Source organism: Lagopus leucura, unplaced genomic scaffold, assembly GCF_019238085.1.
Source record: "Lagopus leucura isolate 7727_CA_CO unplaced genomic scaffold, USGS_WTPT01 Super-Scaffold_100159, whole genome shotgun sequence".
Taxonomy (NCBI): domain Eukaryota; kingdom Metazoa; phylum Chordata; class Aves; order Galliformes; family Phasianidae; genus Lagopus; species Lagopus leucura.
In genome coordinates this window covers 24,023,993-24,036,453 of record NW_024962335.1, presented here as the reverse complement: position 1 = coordinate 24,036,453, position 12,461 = coordinate 24,023,993, and the positions used below count along the sequence as shown (strand labels likewise).

At 41.0% G+C, this 12,461-nt stretch overlaps 1 protein-coding gene across 2 annotated transcripts; it reads right to left on the bottom strand.

Annotated features, from left to right (window-relative positions):
- Positions 1-723: 723 nt before the first annotated feature.
- On the bottom strand, positions 724-7,839 carry LOC122190036 (tubulin alpha-4 chain). Of its 2 annotated transcripts, none has more exons than XM_042889687.1 (5): positions 7,714-7,839; positions 4,312-4,534; positions 3,450-3,598; positions 2,172-2,852; positions 724-1,434 (listed from the first exon to the last, which is right to left on the bottom strand). In XM_042889687.1, exons 1-5 carry the CDS (start codon positions 7,714-7,716, stop codon positions 1,147-1,149), a joined length of 1,344 nt encoding a protein of 447 aa, XP_042745621.1. In that variant the 5' UTR covers positions 7,717-7,839; the 3' UTR covers positions 724-1,146. The 2 variants fall into 2 exon arrangements, with proteins under 2 accessions (XP_042745621.1, XP_042745620.1); XM_042889686.1 differs by lacking the exon at positions 7,714-7,839 and adding an exon at positions 6,586-6,615.
- Between the last annotated feature and the right edge of the window lie 4,622 nt (positions 7,840-12,461).

Sequence of the window (12,461 nt, the reverse complement as noted above, 5' to 3'; positions counted from 1 at the left end):
CTGTTTCTGGCTTTGGTTCCAGTTTAGGAGATAACAAGGAGTCTAACAGTCTAAATCCCATTGGGTTGAGTAACACTCTTTCATGTTGCTTCAGTTTAAATACATAATCAAGTATATCCTGAATAGGGATATTTTCCTAAAGAGAGGCATTTCTGGTATTCTGTAAGTGCACAGTTCAGCATTTTAGTGATCTGGATAATTAAATGCATATCATGCACACTGTAACTGTCGACATAAATAGAAATCTCTACGTGAGGAAGATAACAGAATCATAAAATCACAGGATGGTTAAGGTTGGAACAGACCTCTGGAGGTTGACTGGTCCAACTCTCCAGCTCAAACAGTGCTACCTGGAGCAGCATGACCCTCTGGCATATCTGCCATTCCTCTCACCATCTAGGCTCAGCCATTCAGCCAGTTTTCAATCCATTTCAGTGTCTACTTACGTAGCCTGCACTTTGGCAGCTTCTCTTTGAGAATCTTGAAGATCTGACCAGAGACCATTAAAAGCCTTACCAAGGTCTAGGTGGACTATATTCACTGCTGTCCCCTAGTCTACAAAGACAGTCATTTTGTCATAGAAGTTTATCAAATTATTCAGACATGACTTGGTGAATGCATGCTGACTACTAATAAGTTGTTTGTTTGTTTTTTCTGTTAATGTCCATTTTATGTCCATCAGTTGAAGATCATTTAGAGGATAATGAAGCACAGAGCAGAGGAACCATTTCTCCATTTCCATTGTTTTTTGACATGCCAACAAGCAAAAGGCAAAGGTATGTCAAATTTAAATTTGAAAACTATGGCATTTCGCTGTAATCCATTAGAAGCTTGTATATATTGGATTGTCATGTTTTAACATGCGTTAGAGTTTTTAAAAGCTTACACTAACAGGAGAGCAAGTCTTTGTACATTGCTGGGAATGGTGGAGCATTACTACCATAATGAAGATATGATCATCATATCTTACAGGACAATCATACCTTACAGGACAATTTGCCTGTGATTCATAGAACAAAAAAATGTCTTTACGTGACTCCTCCTATATTGGTGTATATTACAAAGGTGTGACATAATCATAGACATATGCAGTACAGTGATACAGAGACAATTCTGTGCTCACTAGGAACAAGATGTATTTTAAAATTACTCTCCATCATTTTCATCTTCAAATGAGTCAGTTCCCACTTCTTCATAGTCCTTCTCCAGGGCAGCCAGGTCCTCTCGGGCCTCTGCAAATTCTCCTTCCTCCATGCCTTCACTTACATACCAATGAACAAAGGCTCTCTTGGCATACATAAGATCAAACTTGTGGTCAAGCCTTGCCCAGGCCTCTGCAATAGCTGTGGTGTTGCTGAGCATGCAGACTGCTCGCTGAACCTGGGCTAGGTCTCCCCCAGGAACTACTGTAGGAGGCTGATAGTTGATCCCAACCTGGAAGTAGGAATATGAGAGAAGCATGAAAAAGGCAAGGGCAGAATGTAGTCAGGAAGTTGAAAAAATTAATAAAGTCACAGATGCTGTGACTATCAAATGGCAAATACAATAAAACATAATAAGGTTATACACAATATATAATCATTTTAATTGCTGTACACTTATTCTGTTTAATGTACACTGAAACTTCCTAGCTTTCTTAACAGCTACTCAACACCAAACATACTGTTTCAACAAGATGCTAACTAATATGGAAAGTTGGTTCCCAGTTAAAAGTACTCGGTTTCTTAACTAGATATTTGCATGACAGATGTATTGCTGTAGAAATGATGTTTGTCAACGTTCTATGGAGCCAAAGGAGAGAGGCCACGTAGTACTTCTGTATGAGAGTGTTAGCTGACAGCTTCTTGAGTACCAGTATTTCCTTTATTGAATGTATTGACTTTGGTATTTCCTTAGTTTTATTTGTTGCTTCAGAGAGCACAGTCACTGGCTTTTTCACAGTTCAGGTCTGAAGGTAATATGACTTCAGATTTGAACTCATACAGCTAGATTTCTACTTGTAAATATTTACAAATCTGTGCCATTAGGATTTCTGAAGGAGAAAGAGCATATTTTATACCCATAAACCTTTTGTAGGTTCATTTTTCTCACAAGTGAAAAGCGTGCAAGGTCTAAAGCTTAAAATACAAGATTTCAGCCGGACATTAAAAGTTAAACTCATGCATTCTCACCTTGAAGCCTGTTGGACACCAGTCAACAAACTGGATATTTCTCTTAGTCTTGATGGCAGCAATTGCTACGTTGACATCTTTGGGAACTACATCTCCACGATAGAGCATGCAGCAAGCCATGTACTTCCCATGCCGCGGGTCACACTTCACCATCTGGTTGTTGGGCTCAAAGCAGGCGCTGGTGATTTCAGCCACCGAGAGCTGCTCGTGATACGCTCTGTCAGAAGAGATGATGGGGGCATAGGTCACCAAGGGGAAGTGGATGCGTGGGTAGGGCACCAGGTTTGTCTGGAATTCTGTCAGATCCACATTGAGGGCACCATCAAAGCGCAGCGATGCGGTGATGGAGGAGACAATCTGGCTGATCAGGCGATTGAGATTAGTGTAGGTTGGGCGCTCGATGTCTAGGTTTCTGCGACAGATATCATATATGGCCTCATTGTCCACCATGAAGGCACAGTCTGAGTGTTCCAGAGTGGTGTGCGTGGTAAGGATGGAATTGTAGGGTTCCACCACAGCTGTGGAGACCTGAGGAGCTGGGTAGATAGCAAACTCTAGTTTAGACTTTTTTCCATAATCCACAGAGAGGCGCTCCATCAGCAAAGAGGTAAAGCCAGAGCCGGTGCCCCCTCCAAAGCTGTGGAAGATGAGGAACCCCTGCAGTCCAGAACAGGCATCAGCCTAGAAACCAAAAGATAAAGTGAAAGAATAAGGGCCGAAAAAGAAGTAAAAGACTACATCTAATGCATTTGTTTATTCTGAGATGAAGGAGAGAGCAATCATCAGCAATATACAGCATATATTTCAGCTCAGTATTTCTTAAGAAAGAGCTGATGGTAATTTTGTTTTTTTCTTCTTTCACTGGCTTGACTTTTGACATAAAAATTATTGTCTTAACAGTGAACTTCTCTCCCTGAAGTCCACAGTTCTTTCAGTTAATCTAACTGAAACCAGCAACACTGAACTACGTAATCCATACTTCTATGTCAGTGTTGGTATTTTAGAGCTATGCTAATGATAAAATCATAGAATTGCTGATTAATTGCATAGAATTGCTGATGACTGGCATAGAATTGATGAAAAATTACATATTCAGAAGCATCTTTTCAGACTATCTGAAGCCATGCAACTGGGAGGTCTCTATTGGTCTTTCTTAGAGTGGTAATGATCTTTCTGTAGGTCTTGCAGTCTCCTTTCTGAACTGATTCACATTTCCTATAGTGCATTTCTTCCTTCAGTGGAACCAAAGCGCTGTTAAAAAAAACTACTGGGACTTACCAGCTTACGAACACGATCAATCACTATATCAATGCTTTCTTTGCCAACAGTGTAGTGTCCACGAGCATAGTTATTCGCCGCATCTTCCTTTCCAGTGATCAGTTGTTCTGGATGAAAAAGTTGCCTGTAGGTGCCAGCCCGCACTTCGTCTGACCAAGAAAGAGAAATTATAAGAGGTTGCACGACCACACTCCAATGCCAACAAGCTGGTTGTTGTTGGCAGCGGTGCCAGCTTTCAGTCATGGGAGGTCATGACCCAAAAAATGACCCAAAAAAACATACACTGACTGAGAGGGGAAAACTAACGGAGAAGAGAAAACTTCCTAAGAATTTTTGTCATTGTTGTTGTGGCATTGTTTATTTTTGTGAGGCATCTGCCAAAGCTGTTATTCTCTCAAGAAGAGTTTGTTAGTTAGTTGTATTGACAAAAGGACAGATTACCAGGAGAAAAAAAAAAAATAAGGCAGAAGACAATCTAGTTCCTAATTTTAAAGAAACCCATTTTTTCCTGAAAGGAAAATGCCAGTTCCCATTTTGAATCCGAAGTGGAGAAAAGCAGAATTCAGATGACAAAAATGTCATGATAAAGGAAACCAAGAATTAAGAGTTTCTGCAAAGAAGAGTCAACTGTATATACTAGCTATTAAACTGCTGGGGATCCTGCCATTCCTAGGTCTGTAACACCCGTAGAGATAATAGCATCATGACAGAATGTGACATTCAATGTCACAGAAAAATTAATTTCATGAAGTCTCATGGTAGACATGGTACAAAGGATGTGCTTCTTTGTTCCAGCCTGGTGACACACAGTAGTGATACTTAGGAAGAGTAACCCTTTTTCATTTTGCACGCTGATACCGACCTACTACAGTTGGTTCTAAGTCCACTATTACAGCTCGTGGCACATGCTTCCCACTGACAGTTTCATTGAAAAATGTTGTGAAAGAGTCATCGTTGTTGAGCTGATTGTGCTGCTCCTTGAAGGTGCCATCTGGCTGAATGCTGTGCTCCAGGCAGAAGAGTTCCCAGCATGCATTTCCTATCTGAACTCCAGCCTGGCCAACATGAACAGAGATGCACTCACGCTAAAGGGAGAGAGCAGAGAAATAAGGTCAGGAAAATCAGTGTGCATTAATATTCCTTATTCCTAAGTTACTTTTTCCCAGAATATTACTTTAAAATATATATATGTATATTTAGTTGTCACTGGCACTATTTCACTTGTTTGTTCAACATCATGATTGAGATTGCACATATACAGACCAATGACTGGGACAGACTTTTTAAAAATTGAGGTCTCTGTGCTGTGATACATGAAAGCAAGCAATAAATAATAATTTCAGTTCTACAAAACCTGCCTTTCCTCCTATGAATTGGCTATACAGAGGAACACATCCCACTTTATTTTTACTTCTGGCTGGAACCTGACACAGTCATATGGTATTTTTCAACCGTATGAAACCCAAGACGGGTGATGTCTTTTGATCCTTTTACCCTCTGATAGCACACCAGAATGCAAACTTGGAGGAACTGCTTTCAGCAGTATTCACCTCAGGAAATGTTTTCAGATTCTTTTGGTTGAAACTAATGTTCTTTCAAGATCCTGAACAAGCTGTGAATTTTACACTGCAGGTTCACTGCTTAATTAAGTCAATATGACAGAATGGAATATGCTTACTTGCATAATTTTGAGTATAGTACCTGTGGTAGCCTGGAACTTCAATGAAAGGAACACAACATATATAACACCAGGCTTAACTTAGCAGATGCAATTGCTGAAAAGCCTCAACACATAGAGTACAGGGGCCTGGCACTGGATTTCATAAATTCAGAAAGAAAATTACAAAGTAGAGATTTCTGAGTTGGTCCAGACTAACATGACATCGCATGAAGGAAAGGCAGTTTTGTAAGAAAAGGTGGTTACAGACCACATGAAGTTTTTCAACCTCATTTTCTGCTTTGGAGCAGTTGTAATTATAATCTTCTGCGCTCCAAATTTGTGGTATCACTGGCCCTATCTATGCTAGTGAGTAAAAGACAGGGTAGCCTGTACTGATTGATAATTAATACATACTCTGGCACAATTTTGGCTTGTGCCAGCTCCTACTTTCTCAGGTATTGCTTGGGCACCATTCAAGGATAGCTCATTGTTGAGAATGGTTTTCAGTGAGCAGCTAGCTGACCACTGCCTGGTTTTGGAGGGGGAAAGAGATGCATATGCAAGAGATGCATAAATACAAAGCAGGCCATCCTAGCTGCCTCAAGGCAAGAGAGTGGTCCCCATTCATTTTCAGTTTGCAATGTAGATATATATTTGATTACATAAGAGCAGATGTGGCCAGTTAACTTTCTGTTGTTTTTGCTCTCAAATTCTGTAACTGCTTATCCTGCAAAATCGTCCCATGATCTGACAGTTAAATGTATCTTCCCCAAAAAACAGATCCTCCAGCAGAATGCACGACCAGCATCATCTCTAGGGCAGTTTTCTTCACCAATTTTCAGTGTTTGCCTTTTATAAACAAAACTAAACATATTTTTTTCAGAAGCAAGTGGTATTTTAGAAGTCACTACTGCCACAGGTTGCCATTTGCAGAATTTCAGATGAATATAGAAAACCAATCTAATTATTTCATCCAAGGAAATATTTTACTTCCATTCAGTGCTCATTTTAAGTTGGTGACTGTGAGAATTCATTTGCAAAAGCGTGTGTAATGTACTTTCAAGCACACTTGTGCAACCTTGTTTTTTTCAGTTAAGTTTTGCAAAAGTGAGTGCTGGTGCATCTGCATAGGCTAGTATGCTGCAATGGAGTTGCAATCTGGAGGATTACTCAGGAAACACTGAAGGTTAGATTGGGTCTAGTGAGTACAATTAATGCTGATTTGGCACAGGACAGGGTCTTGCCTTTCAGTTAGATCCCAGTGTGAATCTACAAGGCTGACAGCAAGAAAATGAGCAGCTCTGCCTTTTAAACACAGAAATGAGGCAAGGTAACTTTTTAATAGACTCTCTTTTGGAGCAAAGCTACAATTAAGAGCCAAGCAACACTTGGAAGCTTTTCTCAAGTCAGTAGAGGAATCAATTTGTGTGCGTGCACACGCGTGTGTGTGTTGTCTTAGAACAACTAAGTTGATACTGTAGAGCTTAGCATAGGACCGCAGATGAAAACTGTAGACCCAGTTTGTTTCCTTTCAGACAGGGCTTCCACTTCCACTGGCTTGACGCAGCGTCTTAACTCTGCATTTGGGCAAGGCTTTCTGCCATGACTCCTGGCTTCAACCCGTTTCTTCCTAACCCAGCAATTGCTTGGAAATATTCTGGCAAGTAAAGAAGACAGTAACAAAGAGATTTCTAATTTTGAGTAGTAAATAGCTCTTAAAATAATGTTAGACTTCTGATAGGAAAAAGAATGGCCCTTCTTCAGAATCACAAGATGGGCAAGCTGATCTCTGCGTGGTATTTCAATTTTGAGCCTCCTCCAAACTCACATTTCACACTGCATCACTAACATACTAGGACCTATCTCACAAATTGTGAACCTGACTTTTACAGAGTCTGCTTTAAAGCATGGCAAGTGCATGGAAGTGTATGTACTTTGCCTTTGAAATAAGCTTTCTTGTTTTGCAGCTGTAAAGGCACACACAATCACCACGTTTGGAAAAGAGCTTTATCACATAGTTTTCTACACTAAAATACGACAGCTATAGACATAAATTGGTGTACCAGGTGAAATTATTTTTTCACTTTATAAGAGGGTTTGAGCAATTTCTATGGATTTATTAAAAAAAAAAAAAAAAAGACAAAATTCTGTTTTACTTACTTAAACACATAAACATATAGAAACCTTCCTGCACTCCAAAAACACATACATTGTGTAACTGTGAACAGTACAGACATCAGGGCTAACTTAATTTAAAACAGGCACAAATGTAAGGAAAAGGATTATTATTTCATATGAAAATGAACATGCATTGAGAAAACGTAGTCACAACAGAGATTACTAGAAAACTAAAACTCCAGATCAACTTCATTTTATAATTCCACTAATTAGAGACTCTGAAGAAAACTGTGTCTCTGTGTGCCTTGCAGCCCCAGTGAGATATTCCGACACAGCTTTCCTGACCTTTAACATCATAACCCGTGAGTGAGATCAGACTCTGTGGCACAAGCTGGTGATAATGGCAGATCCCCCTGACTACCCTTGCCCGTCATCCTCCCGGTCCCTGGTGGTATGACTGGTGACCCCACATCCATCCCCCCTTACCATGGCGTCTCCAGCAGTGTTTCCTTCCCTCTCGGATCAGTGATGGCAGGTTTTTTGCAGAGCCCTGCACTGAACCTCGCTGGACACCTGCTTCTGCTCATCAGAGTCACAGTGCTTTGGGCAATAGGTCACAGACTCCACAGTTCAGCCTACCGCATCACCGCCTTCTGCCCTCCCAGCTGCCCCAAATATGCAACTTCATCCAGGCAGGCTGGGCTCAGATACACCCCAACATTTCACATTTAGACGCTTCTGATTCTGCATGATTCTTAAATCTGAATGTGGCCATGTAACATGCCTCACACTATAATTTCTGAGTGCTATATAAATATGCGTCACATACAAGTGACATGCTACCCCAATTCCCTGTTCTGCCAGCATGCATGTGTAGACAAGAGCCATTCCTACATTCCAGCATGGAATACAGAGATCATAAAGGAATGAATGAGTGGGAAAGAGGAGAACAGAAGAAAAGACAGAAACAGAGAAATGGAAAGTAAATATGCTTCCCATTTTGAAGTGTCTTCTGCCAATGCTCTTAAATGTTGGGCTGACCTCTTTCTGTCCATATTCCTGCTTCTCTGTTAATGTTTCAATTAGTTCTGTTGGTTCTCCTTCCATACAGTCATCCGGGCTGTACTGTCAGCAGCATGGTGCAGCATTCATTATGAAGTCTGACTTGTCTGTTCAAATGCAGAAAGGAATTTGATTCTTATTGCATCGCTTATTGCGAGAAATAGCTGGAGGCATCAAACACATGCTTGCAGTCTGAACTAGGATGGTTGCCTCCACCATCACATTGTTTGCTCCTTCTACACTAGCTCAGCATTGGAAAGAAGCTGCTTCTCTCAGGGGACAGATAAGTCCTCATGATTTCAGCTCCTAGGTCACAAAGAGAAAGGTACACTTAATTTCTTGAATCTGAGTATGATGTACCCCATCTTTAGAAATATACTGTAGATAATTATGTTAATATGCAGAAATTTAAATTTACAATTACTAAATTTTAGGTTAGTCTACCTTGACATGATGATATCAACAGATTGTTCTGCCATTGCTGGCAACCAGCATGTACCTTTTGCTTTAAATCTTACATTTTAACAGCGTGAAGTAGTTCATGCCACTTTTCATAAGCTTGCACTTAACATTGGTATGCTCTTGTTTGGGTGTTCTTTACACAAACCTGCAAATTTAACACCTCTGGTTTTGGCTAGGAAAGCTTCAGATTTCTGGAGCCAAAGATATTTTTTAAAGAGGACAAATTCCCGTGGCAGTTTACCTGCTGCTTTGTTTAAGCTGATTCTCACACTTCTCCAGGAAATCATCAGGCAGTGACTTTAACCCTAAAGAATACTTTGGTTTAGTGTTCTTCTTCCAAAGGAGCTGGTAACTTTCCAGACAATCCTCAGTATTCTGGGCAATCTGAAACGTTAATAGTCATAGCTCCACCAAATAGATCATCTGTACAGAGAATCACATCAGGAAAAGATCTCAAAGCAAATCCACTACCTACTTAGTCATTGTTTAAGTCATTGTGTCAAATATCACAGCTACAAAAGCCAAAAGAGCTCCATGAACCACCAAAACATTTGCAATTTTGTCCGTATCTGCACTTTCCCTGCTCTTCTGTTCCCCCTCTCATCTCTTGCAGACAGGCACTGAGAGCACCTCTTGGAATTAGTGCTCATTTTACTGCTCGCTTGTCCAGGACCCACTGAGTAGAGTCTGGGTCATTTCTCACTGGTCAAACACTTCTGGGGAGGAGGGAGTGGTACATGATGACAACACAGAAATACAGTTGTGAGTTATTACCTCCATCTGCTGATGCTACTATCAAAATCAGCCTCTTAAAGGTTCAACAACAAAAATCCTCAACAATCACACAAAACCCAATTCCTACTTAAAAACAGACATTTCTCTGAAAATAGCATTTTGAATAATCTGGAACTTGAAGTTTAAATAAAGAAACACAAAATACCTCTTGGAATACAGTTTCAAAAGTTTTGTTGTTTTGTTTTGTTTTGTTTTTTTTTAATAAAAATTGCCGTATGTATCATTTCTATATATGTTATAAATTGTAGAATTAGATGCAGAATTGTTCCCTATAGTATTTCAATTTCAGAACAATGCTTTCTAATATAAAGGCTGTAGTGGAAAAGCTAAGTTGTGGCCTGAACCAGTGATTGAGCACCTGGTGGGAAGGCTGGGCTAACCCAAGGGAGCTGAGGTGCAAGTAGTGCACCTGAGTGACTGGAAGGGGTGGAGCCAGGATCCATTCCTTCTCAGACCTCATTTAAGGTTGGCAGTGGAGATGCTGTCCAAGAGTAAGTAGCTCTTTTCCTTTGTTTCTTCATCCATGGCCACTGTGTTTGGGCTTGTTCTCATTTGCTACAGCTGAAGAATTTGCCACCCTGTTATTATCATCCCACAATAGCATTGCAAAGACCAATGTTATTCATTTTGAAGATAAAAAGGTAATCTACATCAGTGACGTTTCTGGATATGGTGTTTCTGTGGTAGGGGGGTTGGAACTTGACAATCCTTAAGATCCCTTCCAACCCAGGCCATTCTATGATGTCTGCTTTTTCTTTAGATTCTTTAGCAAATCTAATACAGATTGAGCTGCCAGGAGGGCAATGTTCCTCTCAGCAGTTTGAGTAAAACATAATGCATCTCTGTAGCCGTGCTGGAGTTGTATATGATGAGTGTATGCTTCAAATAAAACTCTCTTTTCAAAGAAATGTATTAAAGATCACTAACAAATCTATCATTCCAATAGTATTGTGATGTATATTAAAAGACCTTGTTCTGTCCTCCATCCCCTCCAGGATGTCTCTTCATCAGGGTTAAGGGAAACCTTCCAGATAAGTGTGAGTACATAAGCAAGTCAGACATACATGGTGATGTCATCACAGCAGGGCTGTCTTGCTTCAGGTGTTATTCATAGCTGGGCTGCTTGGCAGTTACACCTAAGCAGTTGCAATTTTTTTTTCCTTCTATTACTTTTCCTCTGCCCTTCTTAAGTAGATGCACAAGCCATCTGCTTTTCCCCACTGTCCCTGTTCTCCTGATTCTTATGCTTTTATTTGGTGATGTCAGCTTCAGTTAACATCCAAGGTAACCCAGCACCCCCTTTGCTCTCTGTTGATGTCTCCCATTCAAAGCAAGACCCCAAAACTCCCCTTTCGCCTATATGTAACATTCAGTAGCTTCTGCTGCCGTTCTCTTTTAAGATGCAGGTCAGGATTAGCCAGCCACTTCTCATGATCTGTTGTCAGCAGCATTGAAGATTTCTCCTATTCCTTTGTTACCTGGTTTACTTCAGACTGCAGCAGGCCATCTGCCTGTTGTGTCTTAGTGATGCAATGTTCTACTACCCTAAAGCAACTGGGGTTGCTAACTTGAGGCTAAACTGCGAAGCCGTACCATCCTACCCATGTCTACAACACACATTCCTTGTCACTGTTCTGATTTATTGTACCTCAGTAAGTCTGATGAAACTGGTGAAGGCTTTGTCCAGCATTGCCATGTTTTAAGGCTCTTGACTCATAGATGTTATTCACTTAGCACTGCAACAGAATTGTCAGCATACTTATGCCTCCAGACCAGTTAGGATAGCTGCACCACAGCTGCACAAGCATACTATACTCTAAATTTCTGCTGAAGCTAAGAGAATCTGGATTGTGTTCCTACTCTTGGCACCTAGCAACATTTCTAACCACCCCACGCTGTGGATTTTGTAGAACCAAGGCAACAGGGCACTAGCTGTATGTTCTCAGCACTGACAGAGTTCTCAAAGCATCTTAGAGTGGAACAGCTTTACAAACATGTTTGTTATTAGTATGAAATAAAGACTAAGGGCAAGAAACTTTCCTTCACGTAGTGTCTGTAGTAATGGCAGGGGATATTTTGAAGCAACAGAACTCCTCAAGTGATATTACAGGTACATGACTGTATCTTTGTGTTGAATAAATTACAGTGTAGAAGATGAGGGATCTACAAGTAAAATTCCTTGCAGGATATATTAGCAAAAAAATAGGAAGTGTGTTGCCCCTAAAAGCAAAGTGAGCAATGATTAGCTGGTGATGTATCCCACACTTACTGCCTTGTGATTCAACAGTGAAGAACTTACCCTGTTTACAGTCTAATAAAGTGGCAGTGAAATTAGAATTAATCATAGAATCACAGAATGCCTTGGGTTGGAAGGGACCTTGAAGCCCATTCAGTTCCAACTCCCTGCCACGGGCAGGGCTGCCACCCACCAGCCAAGGCTTCCCAGGGCCCCATCCAGCCTGGCCTTGAATGCCTCCAGGGATGGGGCACCCACAGCTTTTCTGGGCAGCTGTGCCAGGCCCTCACTAACCTCAGAGTAATGAATTTCCTCCTAATATCTAATCTAAATTTCCCTTATTTTAGTTTTCTTATTTCTTATTTCTTGTTTTCTTGCCCCTTGTGAAAAGGCCCTTCCCATCTTTCCTGGAAGTACCTTTAGGTACTGGAAAGCCACTATTAGGTCTCCCCAGAGCCTTCTCTTCTCCAGCTCCTGCAGCCTTTCTGCACAGGAGGGGTGCTCCAGCCCTCAGATCATCTTCATAGCCTCCTCTGGCCCTGCTGCAACAGCTCCACATTCTTCTTGTGCTGGAGGCCCCGTGCCTGGACACAGTACTACAGGTGAGGCCAGAAACATACTGTGTGTGAGACAAGCAAAATGTAGCTATATGAAATAAAGAGACACGGAGACAATCATA